We start from the raw sequence: 18844 nt of genomic DNA on the forward strand, positions 1-18844 counted from the left end.
TGTAAAATGAACTAGCAACATATAATGTGTTGATTAGCTTAGCTAGATAGGCAGATTTTGTTGGACAGGCCAAGACTAACTTTTTGTGCTCTTTGTGTTTCATAGGAAACCTGAATCAGTTAAACAACTGGTGTCACTAATCTTTGCTTTTTAAACAACATCAGTTCAGCTACTCTGGATACTTAAATGTTACGTTGACAAACTGACTCCATAATACTGCAAGATGAATTTGGTTGCTTACATAAGACAACATGTAAGCAATCTAAAACTGATGCATGGGACAGTATCTAATAAAGAGACCATAAATTATTACAATTTGAGTCATTTTATTTAGCTTTTTTTTTTTCAAAACTGTAACTGTAACTGTAGAGACAATTTTCTAATGGTCATTGTGAGGACTGTCCAGGCATGAAGATAAAATGCAAATCAGTGAATACAGTAATAAAGCTGAGCTCTCTGTCTGATTCATTCCATTCAAGTTGTGGCAACAGTGTACAGTGGCTCATAAAACAATGCCATCCCCCAGAGTTTACCTTGAGGTGCATTTATGGGGTTCACGGGCAAATGTATGTAATGTGTTGGTTGCGGGGTTGCTAATAACAGCTGCCAGATGTGCAGATTCCCTTGGGTCCATGCACATTCTCAGAGACAATGGAATGCTTGTGAGGAGCCCCAACAGGAAGTGAGGTCAGGGCTCTTGATCCCTCCCCTAGAAGCCCAGCAACACAGCCGTGGGGCAGCTTTAGTAGAGCAACTTCTCAAAGTGTCCCATCATAAACCCGCTGACAGTGGACAGATAGTCTATAAAGTCTCTCCGCTATACATTCATTTCACACCGCTCATTCAAACTGCCAGCAATTTAATGGGGAACACAGTAAGTGAAAAAAAAAAGCTTGGTGTATGTAGTGTGAAGTGGCTGAGTTATCATCATTTCTTGTAAATGCAAATTGAAACATCTTGGCAATTCCAACAAAACTATGCCAAGAGTTTTTCACTACATGTTCTTCTTTCTCTTTAGATTGACTACTATTCACACACAGCTGCTGCGGGGGTGGCAGAAATGAGTGCAGCAGGAGAAGATTGCACAATCAGGATCTTTTCTACACCAGTAAACTATCACCAGTTTGACATTGAGTCAAAGTTGTTGAAACTGTTGGGTAAAGACCAGAAGCACAAAGATTCATTTGGGAACTGCTGGTGCATTTCCACTGGGGAAATTTGACTCACCCTGACAGACAGACTCTATGATGAGCAGTGAGGTGCTCTCCCTGTAATGGGTAATTTCTCTGATGTCATTCAGCCAGGTAGGACTCAGAGTAAAAAGCCTTTGTATTAGTGTATTAGTCTGTAGTAAAACCTATTCATTTGATAAGGGAACCTACCTGAAATTTATACTATAAAAGCATTATTCAGCTCCTTCTTATCACAGACACATGACATCATAGTCACTTGGGATGTTTTTGGCTTTGAGTCAAATGACTGGGAAGAGATTAATACCTCCTTTAGTGTTGGACAGAAGCTCTTTCACTAGAGCCAGCACCTGCTCCACTGTATTGGCACAGCCCCGGTGACTAACAAGCCTGACCTTCCTTTACCTCACCCTTATTACACCTATGCCACGACTTGAGGTATTCATGTAAAAATCACTGCCCATCGGAAACAACACATAAAACAATTTTACTTTGGAAAGATTCAGGGAAACGAGACAACATCAGTGCTGCCGTTTGTCATTTGCCATACTTAAACCTTTAATCGAAAAAAAAGACTATTGATTTCCTGACATTACCTTAGCGCTATATGCATGTTGCAGCTTAACTGGGACAGAATGAGTTGAAAACGGCGGCTTCTGGTTAATGCTAAGAGAGAGGAAGTGAGGAGGAGGAACATCTGGACTTCATTTGTGTGCACCGTAGTGAGGAAAAGGTCCAGAAATAGTGTTTAAAAAATTTTTTCATAAGAAATGTTCTGCAGAATCCTTCGCCGCCGTCATATTTCGACATTAGAAGTCGCGAAACTTCGTGGGCAAATTACGTTTTCGTGCTCTCGTCTCTTGTGTTGCGTGTGAGCGTGGGTGTGTGTTAGTGGGTGACCGCGTATTGTGTGCGTGCCTCCCTGGCGCTCCACAGCCCCGTGGAGCTGTTGTTACCATAGAGCAGAAGGACAATCATACGGACTGTAGGATTAGAGAGACAAAAGAGAAAGTGCGAGCCCCACTTTTAAAAGTCCATTTTGACTTTCCCCCGATATTTTAGAGCAGTCGTGCTTTCAGACAATCTCATTGGTTTCCGCGGTGGCGCACAGAGATGGTATGGATTACTACTGACTAGACAAGACATGCCGCCTAGTTGTGCAGTCAAGTTTTGATTGTCAGCGTTGGTCCTCGACCACGGAGTAAAACAACGCGCGAAACTTTTGTGGAACCCAGTCGCCACATGTGAGGACATTTGGACACAAATATTTGTTGGGACGTCTTTTCGCTGCTCCTCACTGTATCTCATGGGGTAAGTAAGCTCCTCGAACTATTGCTAGTGTGACCGTCTGCATGTGCTGCAGCAACCTAACAAAAGCATCTCACAAAGCTCTGGACTATTAGCTTACTGCTGCCCGTCTGTAAAAGCCTACACACTTTTACATAAAGGTGGTTCATATGTCTGGTGTTAAAAAGAAAAGCTCTCGTTCGCTCAGGCCACGCGGTTACTCATTACACCAACCATCAGCCAAGCGTGTTGTAATGAACTGAAAGTCTCCATTTACGCTCATCCCAAAAGGAGTTGTTGGCTCAGAAACACTAATGACAGCAGGGTGGGCCGTGCAGCAAAAGCAATAAGCAACTTTTGCACTTTTAGCAATAAGCACTTGAGCTGCTGCAGCCAAAGTGAGATATTTGAATTTCGGGTGACAGCTGCCATGGTGTGTTTTAATGAGTAACATTGCGTGGTGGCGCTTGCGTGTGTTTGTGTGTGTGTGTGTGTGTGGTGGGGGGTTCCTCCTGCATCCGATGTAACCTGCATAGCTGTTGTTGGAGTATGAGATGAGCTGTGCAGCCCCCCCATACACACACGCACACTGCTGTGTGACCCCCGACCCTCCGATGTTGTTGAGGCTTGTTCATCCGTCACTCTAAAGAAGGCATTGTATTGAAAGGATGCATTAATAAGACAAAAGCTCCCATTATCCCCATGTACAGCAGTTAATCCCGTGGGGTTAGAGATGTGCTCCCCAGAGAAAGCTGAAAGAGATTTAACATGGAAGCTCTGGACAAAATACAGTATACTGCAGTCACATATTTTCTAAAAACATAATGCAAGTGTTTCACAGACAAATTAACTCCAATATTCAGAGTTATTTTAACCATTAGCAAGAGTTGTGTTTGGGCCGCCTATCATAGGCCTATAGCAGTGACATTCTTTATCACTTCTCAAAATACCTACTGCCCAAACAGCACATGCTGCTTCCCTGGATTACTCTAAAGAGTAAATCCTGCAAAGCAGGATACATAGGTGTCAGCAATGCAGTCATGAGGCATCCTGTTGTGGCAGAATCCTAAAATCACAGTAAGATAAGATGATAAGGTGGGGGCTAATGTTTATTGCACAGATAAAAGCTCCCGTCCATCATTCTCTATCCTGTGGTTGGTCTGATTCTGCCTGCATGGTGCTCATTAGCAAGGTGTGTGCAACTGCAAAGTGTTGTGGTAGCAGTGTCTCACACCCTAGCTAAGGGTACAAGGCAAATAACCAAATGCACATCTGTGCTGCAATGTGCAGCAATTTCAGTGACGCTGGGTTTAATGAGAGCAGCTTGGTTTCGCTGGGGTAGGTACAGCTGCTTATGGACTCAGGTGTTTCTCCCAGCATGCCGTAGAATAGCTAGAGACAGGGCATGAGACACCACAGATACTTGTCCTTGAAAGGCATCAGTTTATTGGCCAGATACTGTGCAGGCCCCAGGCCCATGAAGCCACAGGCCCATGAAGCCACAGGCCCATGCAGCCCTTCACAGACAGGGCAACAATATTTCTAGTCAATATAAAGAAACCTCTTCTTTAATGATGGACTGCAGGGAGACTGGCTCAGTCCAGCAGTCAATGATATTATGAGCTCAGGATTTGAGGTGGGTAGCAAAACCCAGCTTACTGTACTCAGCGGTCATATTTTCTTCTGTAATCTAACTCTTCTCAATGGGGACTGCCAGGGATAGCGTGAGAAATGAAGACAAAAAGATGAGTTCAATAAATAAATAGATGTATAAGAACATGGAAGGATAAATAAATTAATCGTAATTTAGTGGTGGGAACTGGATTCTTGGGACTTTTTATTTAATGTAAAAGGTCACTTGGGGGTTGAAGGGTGGCGGGTGGGTGGTGTCGATCCCAGAAGGTTATTCTCGTTTCAGTTCAAGCCTGGGAGCAGTCTGCGAATAGGAAGCACTGAGAACGCTTTCCCTTGGGGAGACTGGTTTTTCTTTTGTTGTCTACACTCACTGCTTTATTCAAATAGATTGGAGAAGTAACAACACTTTAAAGATCAAAGGAGTGACCTGCCAAAGGCACCCTGGGTTATACCTGGTTAAATAAAAGCAGTCAGGGATCAGTATATAACTTTGAATAAAGAATATGGACTCTGACCGATCACAGAAGACAATGCATGTGCTTTTGGATTTTTTTTCTTTGTGCTTCTTGCAGTGATATTACCAGTGTTCGATAAGGTGATAGCCATCTGGTTTCTACATGCTCAGAGTTATAGCTGGTGCTCTCCCTTTGCCTGGAAAACACTTTCTTTGGGTGTGGCAACTGGAGCTAAATAAACGCCTTCTGTTCGTAAGCTCAAGCGCAAGTCACAACACACGGCTGACAGCATGTTGCTTTCTGATTTGCGGCCAAGAGCTGGGAGTGTCTCAGATCAGAGAAATAAATATGGCGTCCTCTGGTAGAGAAATACACGTGCACACTTGGCCTATCTAGGTTTCCTTCTAAAAACAGCCATCCTGCATTGCAAGGTGCAGGAAGCCTGTCAGTGTTGTTATGATTATCATATAAACATTTACATAAGCTGATATTTATAGGGGGACATTTTAATTTGATTATTTTAGGATAGTGTTGTACCCAGTGAAGGAACTCGTTAGCTTTAAAGTCTCCTATTACATTCCTTTTCCACTTGAGGGACCTGGACAAACTATAAGACCCCCCCCCACCCCAATGACCAGGCGCTGATGCTTGTAGCAGCACGCCAGGATTTTCTGATGCTTTCTGAGGTGAGGAAAAGGTTGTTCTTCTGTCAAATTTAAAGCCTGGACCAGCCCCTTGTTCCAAAAATCCTGTCATTTGGAAGTAATGCAGAAAAGGCTGTAGAGCCCTTAAGTGGCATTTTTCATTGTGCGGTTTTGCTCCACACAGAGAGGAACATTATACATCTTTCAAAGACTATGACAAGTAGCTTGCATAAAAGGTTTCTGGTTATTGTTGTGGCTTTGAATGTGTTGTGTAGCACTGAAAACTCACTTTAGGTTATACAGTTGGATTTATGAACTGCTTGGGAACAACTTCATACTGTCTGTGCTTGTGGCAGGCCTAATTAGTGTGGTCATGTTGTGGTTTCCTGATCTCTGGTCATTCTCAGCACTCGCTCTGGAGCATTCTTGGGGCAGGTACACATGAAGATGCTGAGGTTTTGTAGACCTCCAGCTCTTCATTCTTCTTCTCTCTTGGACGCCTTTGTTATCCGGTTTGCTTTGTTTGTGCAGCTGGAAAACTCATCAGGATTACTTCAACACCCCACGACCCCAGATCCAGAAGTAAGCAGGAGAAAGTATTCTTGGATTTTGAACTGCCCCGTGCAGGCAGTGCAAGCCTTTAAAGCCATTCCTTTTGCTTGGAACTCAAAGTTGGTCTCTGATGAGCTCTTGAAGATTTTCTAATGACTAGAAGTCTTTTTAAAAATAACGCAAAATAACAAACTGGGAGGGAACGTTTTGTTAGAAAGTGCTAATAAGATAGCGTATTCTGCAAACGCTTCCTTTTTTTTTCTCCAGGCATCAACTCATAATGGAATTAACTTCCAGCTAAACACAAACAGGGTCATGATGGAGGTCAGACTGCTCCATTGCAACAGACAGACAGAGTAAAACTGGATGGTCTTTAACACAAAACTTTGAACTATTATCTTCACACGTCTGTTTTAGATGAGCCTCATCTTGGTCAAAGTCAAGTAGCTGTTGTCTCATACCATTTGAAAAGTTATAGCACAGCAGCACTCTCTTTTTTGTTTTTGCAAAATGATAATTCAAGTTAAGTTCAAGCCCCCTCTGCCCAAATCTTACATAAGGCTTGGTAGAGCTGCACAAAAAGCCAAGTTATTTACTGTGGGGCCTTTTCCTTTTAAAAAAATAAGTATTTGTGTAATGTTGCCAGGACATAAAACAGACATTGCATCCCTCCAAGACTCTTGAGTATCTTTCCATGCACACATTTACTGCAGCGTACTGTATTGACACTGCACACACACGCATTTATACATATATATACATTATATATATGTTTTCATTCTTGAAAGCAAGAAATTCTTAAATTGTATTAAATGAAGAGGAACTACTGTTGACTGCATGAACAAAACAGTTTTCTCTCTCCAGGCAACCATGTTTTTCTCCAACAACAGAGCTGTGTTTAATGGATCTGGGTTTGCCAGAGGAGGATAAAGTTGCTTTCCTATGCTAGACCCTAAGAGGGATTGAGGGCCTCCATCAGTACATGATGTTATCAGTGGCAGAAGAAAATAAGGGCCTGTGGTATCATTTTCTTTGTGAACTTGTCTGCATTGACGCCAGCACCTTCCCTACTTTTCTGTCCCTGTGCCTGTCTGTGGTGATGCTTAGTGCACCGAAAATAGCAAACACACATTTGCAGCAACTCTTCACACTACTAATACGCAAGGTATATATAGTATATGTCATGTTTACTGACAATGCAATGCAATAAGCTCTCTCACGGTAACTTCACAGTTTCCCAACAAGAACATAAAGAACATAAGAAGAGGTGGAGTTCAAGGTCTGGCAATTGAGTAGAATAGGAGCAGGGAGCCAGGACAAAAGGGGCGTAAAAGAGGGTTCAGAGCCTTTCATTAGGGGAGACTTCATTACAAAGATAAGAACATTGGGAGGTATACGATGGACAAAATAGGTGAAACTTGAATCAAGCACACATCACCTCAGTTGTCAAGACTTTGGTTTCTCATATAAACCTGGCCAAACCTGACTTAACATCTTTTACTGCATTGTATCAGGCCATGTATGCACATTGTACTGTTATTTGAGAAGTCAGTGTGGTTAATGTGCACTTACACTTTGTGCATGCAAACCTTACAAATTCACAGCCAATGATTTTTGTGTGGTTCACCACTGCTCAATGTAAAGTTTAAATTCAGAGAAGCAAAATCTCATTGCAGTGTGCAGGTATACATGCTTTTGAAACAAATATGTCTTCAAGGTTTAATGATAAAAATAATAATAACACTATTTTGTTAGGTATTTATCAACAAAGATACACAGAATTTGTTTTACACTGAATAAAAAAACAGTCCTGAGAAAGTAGTCCTTCAAACTAAAGCTGCATTTCCTGAACTAAGAGTGGATGCCACAAAATGTGCCGTAATTAGGACTTTAATAGGGGGCTATAAGAATATGTTTGCTCCAGATGTGTGCTAAAGAAATCTTTTTTGGCGTGCATTTAATCACCTCTTTCTGGTTTTGTCTTTTGATCTCTGTGGTGATTTTAAAAATATATAAGGAGGAGGGGGTGTAGGAGTGAAAACGATGTGCTTCTGCAAATCAGGGAACCGCATTAACGGGAAATATGTAAAATAGAGCCATGTTAAAACATGAATAAGTAGGAAACTGGTGAATAATCTGAGGGCGAAGGTATTACAGAAATTGCCTCACTACCATCAGATTCCCCACCCTTCATTGGGGCAGACTTGAGGGGGACTCCGTCTGTTATGGCTCTTGAGGGTGTTTGATGCCCTTTTTTTCACAGCCCTTTGTCTCCACCGCCACTAAGAGCCCCACGACCCATGAACAGTCTCTTTAAATGTAACATTGTAAAGTTCTAGTAAAAAACTGAAATGGAACAGAAAACAAAAGGAGTCACTGTGTAACAACTCTTTTTGTTCCTGACTAACCTCTGTTGACAGACTGGACCCCCCCCTCCCCCCCCAGAAGAGGCTGTACCCAAACTGTCAAATTGTCTGAGGAGGGTAATCCCTAATTACATGATGAAACCCCATGTATTGGGGACACCCACTCCCCTAATATAATGCACCATATACCCAGCTTTAGAGAGGAAGGTTTTCTCCTAAAGCTAAAGTGAAACCTTGGTTTCACAGATCAAAAACACAAGAAGGAACTGTTAAATCTGTAACTAAAAAGGAACTGTTTTGTCCTTCACCTCTTATCGGATGCCAGCATGCTGGTATCATAACAGTGACGCAAACTTGAAATTAATACTTCTGTATTTCATATTAACAAAAAAGGATGTCATTTATCTATGTCTGTGACATGGATGGGCAAGACACAGACATTTATTTTGCAATTTTGTTTTTCTCTATTAAAATGGTTGTTCCCGCAGTTGAGTTCCTCTAAACTAGGTAGTGTGAGATATTGCAGGCCATTATTCTCATGTCTCGCAGCCTGTTCTGCTTCTCGACTGCAAGTTACAACGCGACACTGAAACAGCCTCTCTTCTTTTTACTTTTTCTTAAAAAATAAAAATAAAAAAAAGCCTTCATCTGGTGACTTTGTGAGCCACTGGTCTTTCATAACAGTTTCAGCAGAATTATTTGTCAGTATTTTACTCCTACACGCTCAACCCACGGCTTTGTCCCTTGAGAAGGAGGTTACAGTGTGTGAAATCACTGCCAGGATGTCTTTCTATTTTTTTACTTCTTGACTTTCGTTATTTAGAAAATATGAGTAAACATCTGTATATATCCAGTTGGTAGATAAAAAAGAACAAGTATCTACATGTTTAGCACTATTAACTTTGGTGTTGACTGAAATCTCCAAGTAGTGGCATTTAGTGTTGTGAATGTGATATAGGATATATTAGTTGAGTCTTGAAGTGAAATAATCTCTTCTTGGGTAACACAAATGTGACTTTGTACTATAGCAAGAAAATGAGCTTGCTTGTGCTTTGTTTGACCTCAAGTGTGAACCTCGTGTTCATGCCTGTTTTGCTATCAGCTTTATCAGTGAGCTTGTTGTCAGTGTGGCACGTAAAAGAGATAAGATTAAAAGAAGCTCAGGCAGTCAAGACTACGAATATTACAACAATTCTGGGATTATTTTGTCTGTATACAAGAAACACAAATAAATAAGAGACTAAACTGTGCATGAATATTTAGTCTGTGCATGATCAAGGTCATTTGAAGAACCAGGACACAAATAGTCATGTGACAGTAGCAACACAAAGCCTGATCCTCGCAGTTACAGTGATATTGGAATCATGAATGCTTTGTCCTGGAAATGGACTGTGGACAATCAATAGCACTGCTCTGCTGATGTAAAAAGATTTAACACAGAGCCCTGGGGATCAATGATGGATAGAACAGCAGAAAGTCATTGTAGCCACCTGCCAGCAGGCAGGGTCTATACCTGTGGTTTCACAGCTTGATGCTGCTGTTTAATGCAAAATAGGGCTTACTTTAGTAGGTCCATGGTGGTGGCGTAAAACAGCATTAACCTGTGACTGTGAGGATGTTCATACACTATGTCATCACCAATAAAGTTCAAAAAGCAGAACTTGCATCTTGAACTTTAGTCATTTCCTTTAAATTGTAGCTCCTATAGTAACAGTGAAAACATTCTGGTGATAATAGTTCTGTCTTTCACCTGCTTGTCTGACATGTTATCACTTGACTAGGGGAAGTTTTTGAATGTGTTGCTGTACTTTACATATGGAATTGTCTCACCTGGAAACTCAACTCCTCCACTGTACAGCCACTGCATGCACTTATATTCACACCTTTTACTAAAGTCACTCTAAATGAGTCGTAATATTCAGATGATATCCTGTCTGTATGCAGTAGGAGCATAAATGTAGAGAAGTTTTCGCTTGAAATGTGATGTTTACCACCACTCGTGTGCCTAACACACACTATATATGTATATGTAATCACCACAACGCTTAAATATTTTTTGTCTTTCTCATTAAAATATTGATTATTATGGTCTCCAGGTTAGTTAGAAGATGATTATAACTGAGAGAAGGTGAGAAGAAAGATGTAGACTGATTCGACTCACAGTTACAGCACAGAGCTCTTAGATTTGAGTGATTAAATGATATGGCCATTAAGGGCCTGAAACTGAAAAAGGAAAAAACATATTGCAATAGCAGATGTTTGCTGTACATCTATGATGGATAACCTATTCTTAAAACTTAGGGGAGATTAATTCTGTTCCTGGTGTCTTCTAGATGGCGCAGGAAGTCATTAAATCTCTGTAAAATGGAAAATGTTCTTGATGAATGTTCTGATATTTTATCTAACAACAAAGTGTTAGTCTCATTACACTAACTTTTCACAGCAGACTTTGTAGAGAAACATTCGGCGGGGGTGTGAAAAAAAAAAAGGAAAAAACAGAATTGTGAGAAGATGTGTTACAGGATGTTTCAGACCACAAGGGACTGTACTGTGAAACATGCTTAGTGAGTCTTCTAGCCAAACAAATAGTAAACGTGTCATTGGAAACAAGATTATATAAAATGTAAACCATAAACAAAAGTAAATCTCTAATAAACCAAAATGTTTGTTGGAGATTGTGAGATTTTGAATAAACGTGTGTGTGTGTGTGTGTGTGTACATGAAAATGTGGGCATGCTGTGGGTATGCTGTGTCAAGGTTTCAGAATGCTGTTTGTGTTGAGTTTCCCCCCTTGAGAAAATAGAGCAAGGTTTAAGTGGAGTGTGACAGGTGTAATGTGGCACCAATTTCTCTGTTTTTGGTGGGCAGACGCTCTGCTAATTGGAGCTTATCAGGTGTTTCTGGGAAAATCACCTGAGGCTTTTGTGTAGCTGTCAGTCCAGTGATGGAGAGGGGAATTCTGTCTCTTGTTTGGATTAGGAGAAGAAAGAGTCCATTTTCAGCAGTAGCCATCACTGACTTTAGAGTCTTATTTTGGATATTAGAAAAACTGTGCTACCAATGGAGCTGTTTGCACCTGCAGTTACATTATTAATGGAAGCATGGTTCATCTGTAGACCTATGCATGCAAAAGCTTGAAAGTCCTACACTTTGGTAGCACGTATTGTACTGCATGCAAACATGTCCTATAAGCATCTCTAATTTTTCAAATGATAAAAAAACCGATGAGTAAAAGTATAACATAAACTATTTTAGGATGTCCTGTCTCTATTGCCTCTTGTTTGACTTCCTTTGTCTGATTTGCACTTTGTTTACCCTGCTACCCGCTAATGTTTCTTTTATCACCTTCAGTCCAACCATGTCTCAGCATTGCTGTCAAATCCGGAAAGGATATTGTTGTTTGTATTTCTGCAACCTCTGTACAGTTTCACCTACTTAACAGTGCTTTGTTTATATATCTTATGACAATTTTAAATTTCTATCACCTCTTTTTTTAAATAACAAAATACTACACAAAAATACTGCACATTTCCCGCAACTTAAATGTATTTACAACGTGTTTAATGGAAGGAAACTAAATAATGTATATAGAAATATATTAATAATGTCTAGGTCAATCGCAGACACAATTTTGATTAGGAGGTCGGAGGAAGGCGTTTCATATCAGGAAGTCTACAGTACTGTCGATCAATCTGTGTTAAAACATTTGAATGGCTCATGGCAGGTGGAGGACAGGGCAGAACTCTGAGAGCTGCAGGCAAACCAGCCTGTCAGGTTTCCCACACACACTGAAATCACTCGATGACAGAAGTTAAGGACTCCTTGGTGACAGGGGGAGCTCATGCTGTCTACAGATTGAAAGGAGAACTGGTCTGAGAAATGTAGCAGAGCTAAGAGTGAATCCGAGATAATAATTTTAAATAAATAAATAAATAGATGCACAACCAGCGTGGTTTTCTTTTAACAACCCAGAAGATGTGGAGATACAGAGCTGGTATATATCTGCTGACTTTTCCATTCATGAAATCATTATGGGCTGCAATAACATAACCTAATGTGATTAAGCTGGTGCAGCTGGCACATGTGCTTAGCCTCAAATCTCCTATTTGTGTCTATTAATGTAGCTATAAAGGAAGAGCCAGAGACAAGCAATTGTGATACAGTGGTTTTGATAAAGGAGTGCTCAGCTCTAAATACATCTGTAATGATATGATTGCAGCAGCCAAATGGAAGTGCACTGTCCCATTATTAAGGCTGAAGGACCACACTGAAGACTATTGTTCTCTGTTCCTGCTTGAGGAAAGGTGTGTGGGTTATTACTGGCAACCAATAGAAGATGTGCTGACCCTGCCTGTATGCTGGGAAATTCTTTGCTCCACTTTCACAATTACCTGTGTGTGTGTGTTAAGAGAGATTTCTACACATATACAGAGTAACATTCTCTGGTGAAACACATCACATTGATAAAGTTGTGTGTGTGTATTTCATCCTAACAGTGATGTCTAAGATTCTTGGCTTTGTGTCCAGATGCTGTTCCACATGGATGCTCTTTGCCTGGCTTTGTCATGTTCTCTATCCATCTTTAATAGTGTCAGGTTTTAAGTTGAAATGCAGCAGAACAGATGAGATTTTTCAGCCCTAGATTCCATTAAAAGTTTCCAGTAAGAGCCGGTTTAGTTGTCCAGGCTAGTCTGCAGAGATGAGCAGTATAAGCATCAGTGTTGGGTTACTTCTGGAGCTTGCCTGCAGAAGGATCTTGTTACTTTCGACAGGTTTAAAACACGGAGTCCAACTCTAATTAGATTTCCAGAGCCTCCAACCTTCCTTTGTTTTCACTCCTGTAGCCTTTTTGAAAAAGATTTTTTTGAAAACTGAAATATGATGATTCTTTAAACCTAATCAGGTCAAAGGTATTCCTTATTGTATCGTCTTTATCCACTGTCTAGATTAAGAGAGCCGTGTGTTTACAGGGCAACTCCCAGAGAACACACACTGCACACTGCATGTCGTCCTAATGTGTAAGGTGAAAACTGAAATATGATGATTCTTTAAACCTAATCAGGTCAAAGGTATTCCTTATTGTTTTCACACTAATAAGCTTGTTTAGTTACTTTATCATTGAGAACAGTAGCATCATATGCCTATAAAGCACCATCACCCCACAAGACATTTTGGATTCTCTGACTAGGTTGTCCATCACAATGTTGGCCCTAATCAAAGTCATTCAGTTACCCTACTTTTTGCTCGCAAGACATCAACTTTCTGCCTAATATATCCAAGCCCTTGACAGGCGATCACAAGATAATACATTTTATTCACTTTACCTGTTAGTACTCATAGTTAGTACTGTTGTGTCTGATCTGTGTACATTTTTAGTATATTGAAAATTTTTATTTGTAGTATGCTTGGTTTAAATTTCTTTCAGGGAACTACATCTATTAAATGCTTATTCTCATAAAGTCACTGAAGCTACAACCTTTTCCTCACCTATTTGATCTGCCTTTTGCTTTTGTGAACACATTAAAAGGGGAGGGTCACAATGAAGAGCTCTGAGTGAGACACATTCTATGCTGAAGTTTTAAGAGGTAGCTCACTAGAGTGGAATGGTCTGCTCCCCGTAACAATGCCATGTGTTGACAGCGGAGTGCTTAGACAGAGTTAGTGGAATTCAAACTGCCAGCACAGCACTTCGTCTAGGCATTAGCACTCACAGAGGCTCAGAGATTTATTCTTCTACCTGAAAATGACCTCTCCCTATGCATCCAGAAGGAGAAGAGGTTTGAGTGTTAATAATTAAAGTAAAAAGTTACCCCCATGGTTATTTGTTAGGATATTGGTCCACTCACATGAGCAACTGCATTTTGTACTACCATATTAAGCCACATTTATGCCACGTTAAGCTCGACTCCCTGACTTCAGCATGTGTCTATTCAATTGTGTCATGTAATTTTTGGTCTTTATTGTAAATGCAAACTTCATGGTAATGTGATTAAGAAGGCGATCAAAATTTTGAAGCTTTGCTCTTTGGCTGTTTCTTCTCTTTAACTCTGGGTCACATTGGTGAAGGTGAAGAGAATGCAAGGAAATTCTTCGCTGTACAGGTTGAGGTTGTACTAAAAATGCGTGTCCTGGCTCAGTTTATTTAATTTCCACAGAAACCGGTGCAATACCGTGCACAGTCTTAATGATGTGTCGTGTATTGTTGTCGATGTTACAGAGTTAACTGTTATGCAAGCCTATCTTTGTGCCTGCAAAAGTAATCAGTAAAATTGTTAGAATTTGAATTAACATTTTACTTGTAAGTAACCCTGGCATGATCTTTCTTTTTGTGTTTCTGCAGGTGACCCACACAGAAACCCTGAGAAGTGACTGTGGGACAGGCAGTCTCCCTCCCAGCCAGGGTCCTCTTCATGTCCATTCCTTAAAGGCAATGATTATTGGCATAGACACTCCGCACAATCCATTGTGTGAATGACTCTTTGCAGTAAAGCCGCTCTGCTCGGCCACCCAGTCACCATGAAGAGCAAGTATTCCCAGTACTACAATAGCAGCCTTATACGCTCCTACTATGCCTTTGCTAAGAACATGACCACCCAGGATTTGGACAAGCACATTGAGCGTAAAAAACACCTCACCACCCTTAACATTGTTTTCGTGGTACTGTGCACCATCATCATCCTAGAGAATCTGCTGGTCCTTATTGCTGTCTGCCGCAATAAGAAGTTCCACTCTGCCATGTTTTTCTTCATCGGCAACTTGGCATTCTCTGACCTTCTGGCAGGCTCAGCCTACATAGCCAACATTTTTCTATCAGGTTCAAGGACCTTTGAACTGGTCCCTGTGCAGTGGTTTATCCGGGAGGGCACAGCATTTATTGCGCTGGCAGCTTCAGTCTTCAGCTTGCTAGCAATAGCTATTGAGCGCTATATTGCTATCACCAAGGTAAAGGTGTACGGCTCTACCAAAACATGCCGCATGTTCCTACTGATAGGAGCTTGTTGGGTAACCTCTATCCTGCTTGGAGGACTTCCCATCATCGGCTGGAACTGCATCAACAACCTCCTCGAATGCTCAGCTGTATTGCCACTCTACTCAAAGAAATACATTCTTTTTGTTGTCACCATTTTCAGCCTAATACTACTTTCTATTGTCATCCTTTATGTGAGGATCTATTTGATTGTACGGTCCAGTCGCCAAGAAGCAACCAACTCACAGGCCTATTCCCTTTTGAAAACAGTCACTATAGTATTGGGTGTCTTCATCATGTGCTGGCTGCCCACGTTTACCATCCTCCTCCTTGATTCATCCTGCAGGATACAGTTCTGCAATATACTCTCCAAAGCAGACATCTTCTTTGGCTTTGCCACTCTGAACTCAGCGCTTAACCCAGTGATTTACACTCTGCGCAGCAAGGACATGAGAAGGGAGTTCCTGCGTGTGTTGTGCTGCTGGGGGATTTTGCAAAGCGGACGGCCTGCTGACCGTTGTCTGGTCCCTCTGAAGAGTTCCAGCTCTCTAGAGCACTGCACCAACAAACACGAACACCAGACCACACCCATCATGCAAGATTGTACCACCTGTGTCTGATATGATGAAAACACATTAGTGCTTGTGTGTATTCTATGTATGTTAATGTGAGTGAGAGAGAACAAGAGATTGCATGTGAGTATAAGGTCTGAGATCAAGTGGATAGGATGTGATGAGATGTAGAGGTGTTACAAAAGAAGCGAGGACACCCTGGACTGACATTTCTGGCAAGGCAGTTGTCTGTATGATACGTTGTCATTTGCAGATATTTTCCTGTTACAATCAAATTATGTGAATTTACAATCAACATTCACCCTATTAATTACACATGCAATGGGTGTTAAAAAAAAAATATGTTTTTATCGAGGGAACTAGTTTAGTCGATGAGAACTTGAACGGAAATGTGAAAGTAGCTTTTTCATTGGTACTCTCATTAATATGGAGTTGCAAACCATTTTAATGTATAGCTGTTATCCTTTCTGCTTTTCTCTCTGAACAAGTAAAACCATATTAGAAACAAAAAACAGAAAGAAAAACAGTTGTTTTGGGCTTTTTCCAGATCTGCATTAATACAAAGCTTGCAGATTTGCACTTTGTAGATTACTTTAGACATTGTTGTCTCTTATGAGGATTAACCAGATCACTCTCCTTCACTGATATGTCTACTTCCAGATATATGACTTCTCAAAGGACCTGGCTCAGTTTTCACAGGGCCATAGGCAGTAATCGGCTTCACTTAGCACTACACTTCACCAAAGCGGCAACTATCATGAGTGCTTATTCAACTAAACCAGGTCTATATATCCCCTATATAACCTAGCTTAAACCATTTGATAAACTACAACAAACTTGCATAATCTGCTTACATGTAATGCATGAAATTCAAATGTATTTGTAAGTGTATGTGTATTGTATATTCCAGCTCCAGCTTCTATCACTAACACCCCTCCTTCATTTGTCCTTATAATTTGTTTCTTGCTTTACTGTTGTCTTTTGTTTCTTAACAGTTTCCTTTGAGGAAGGCCCAATCAGAAAGCACATTTCCTGAAGTGAGTTGGCACCAATAAATTTTAGTCTCTGCCAGTAGCTCTGACTAATAGGATTGATAACCCGACAGTGTAGTAAGATAGCAGCACTGTGCTAAACTCTGTTTGTGCCTTTCTCTTGGAGTAGCTGAATGTATGTATGAAGTGTTTGGGGCTAGTGCCCTATTGTTGACAGTATTACTGAACATTATTTTGAATTACCAAGTCATTGAAAACCAGATAGTGGGATGAACAGGGTAGGTCACTCTCACTGTGAAGTTGCAAAAAGCACCATGAACAAAACATGTATACAGTATGATATATTCAAACATCCAGGTTGAATTTTCTAGCCCTATACTGTGTGCAACTTGAGACGTCGACAGGTTCAGATTTTTCCAAAGACTATTACTAAATAAGAGGTCTGGTTCCAGACGCACAGAGATCTGCCTCCCTGGGAGGTCACCTTCATCCTTGTTCTATGACATCTTTCAACACACAACTTCCTTCAGCAATAGGAAGTCCTGTCTTAATTGTCCTGTTGTTCAGGGTTACACTAACGTTCTTCATGTAGACACGATTGAAACTCATCTCTCACTCAGTGTTGTTTATTTTGAGCTTTACATTTAGCCAAGTAGAAATGGTGAAAAGCACTTTGGCAGCTTTTATGATGTTTGATATCCCCCCGTTTTTCCAAATGGAGAGGTGTTTTAATCTGTGTACAAGTCACTTCATTGTGTTACCCGATTTTGTGATTTTTTTTTTTAATGATAAATATATGAATAACTATGTATGTATGTAAGAATGTATGTATCTTTGTACAGTATGCATGATCTGTGTTGTATGAAATGTCTTGTGTGCAATAGCCTTGTGTGTCCAATAGCACGCTGCCTGTGTTAAATCGGTACAATCTGGAACACTAATTTAGGTACATAAACATTTTTGTTAATTGCATTCCCTTTTTATAAAATAAATCAAAAACTGAAAGAATCTATTGTGTTTCTGAGTCTAATTCTGAGCTGCAAACAGATTTAATTGCAGGTGTAGCTTATCTGCAGGTCCTGAGATGCCTCCCTATTGTGCCTACATCTGAGAAGTATTTAAAATGGAGCATTTAATCCAAACGTGCTGTGACAAGGTCAGGAAAACACCAGCTTCAACATGAAAAAACAAAATCGCTCATGCAAATGCTGCTTGGCCATTAATCACGGCTCTTACCTAATAAAATTGTTCAATGGCTTAAAGGCTAAAACAAGAGATGACTATAACCCCTTTCAGATATGCAGTGGAATTCTGACATTATCCTGACTTTTTGGGGGAGTGGGTGTATGTATGAACGAAAGTGTCCGCATAAAATGCTGGCGACATTATTCAGATTATATCCTACGAGCCCCCCAGTGCAGTGTCCGTATTACGCGCGTGAGCTCATGCGTGCAGCACGCTGCTCTGCGATCGACTGGGCGTGTTAATGCTGATCGTATCTCTCAACTGCCGCTGTAGTCGAGTGAATCTTTTTTTTTTTTGTTTTGTTTTGTTTTGTTTTGTTAGTTGCACGGCTTCGATGCGCTGTAAACAAAACACTGTTTGCCAAATGTAAAACGCTATAATTGTGCCGCTTCTCACTAGGGCATCTCTCTTCCGCTGTGAGGTGCATGTCTAGAAGGCCACTTCAGATAATGTCCGAGGCTGAATTCAGAAAACATTATCCGGAGTTCATGTCTGAAACAGGCTTAAGATGGGAAGTTTGGCAGAGAGCAAGGAGAATGAAAGTGGGGTGTAGTGAAGAAGAATGTTTATTTGTAAGATAGTGTGTCTGAGAGAAGCATTAAAAAAAAATACCCTGGGATATGTTTTTGGATGAGGGGAGAGGCTAACTTTTAGTGGGCTTGGGAGAGTTGGGTCTGTTTCCTGTCAGACGTCCAGGATTCCTGGGTGGGAACATTGGCTGAATCAGCCCCAGGAGGATGCACTGCTGGGAACTCAGCCAGGTCTTTCCATTGCCCTGCAGGATGTGACAGCAAGTTTAGAAACCTGTAGGTAGAACTGTATACAAATTTAGGTTAGTACAAATGACTGAGTTTATTCCTGCAAAATAACTCAACAGTCTGAAATATTAAACCAATTAAAATAAATAAACATGAATAATAAAGCACTAATTTCTGATTC

The 18844-nt window shown here is 40.7% G+C and overlaps 1 protein-coding gene across 2 annotated transcripts; it reads left to right on the forward strand.

Annotated features, from left to right (window-relative positions):
- The first annotated feature begins 757 nt into the window (after positions 1–757).
- On the forward strand, positions 758–17668 carry s1pr2 (sphingosine-1-phosphate receptor 2). Of its 2 annotated transcripts, XM_067477326.1 has the most exons (3): positions 758–874; positions 1019–1304; positions 14470–17668. In XM_067477326.1, exon 3 carries the CDS (start codon positions 14601–14603, stop codon positions 15714–15716), a length of 1116 nt encoding a protein of 371 aa, XP_067333427.1. In that variant the 5' UTR covers positions 758–874; positions 1019–1304; positions 14470–14600; the 3' UTR covers positions 15717–17668. The 2 variants fall into 2 exon arrangements, with proteins under 2 accessions (XP_067333427.1, XP_067333426.1); XM_067477325.1 differs by lacking the exons at positions 758–874; positions 1019–1304 and adding an exon at positions 1705–2501.
- The last annotated feature ends 1176 nt before the right edge of the window (positions 17669–18844 follow it).

The sequence above is a fragment of the Channa argus genome, chromosome 15 (assembly GCF_033026475.1).
Source record: "Channa argus isolate prfri chromosome 15, Channa argus male v1.0, whole genome shotgun sequence".
In the NCBI taxonomy this organism is placed as follows: Eukaryota; Metazoa; Chordata; class Actinopteri; order Anabantiformes; family Channidae; genus Channa; species Channa argus.

Bases quoted from the DNA above. Each gene is read 5' to 3' on its own strand.
- s1pr2 (XM_067477326.1), top strand. From the start codon at position 14,601: ATGACTCTTTGCAGTAAAGCCGCTCTGCTCGGCCACCCAGTCACCATG.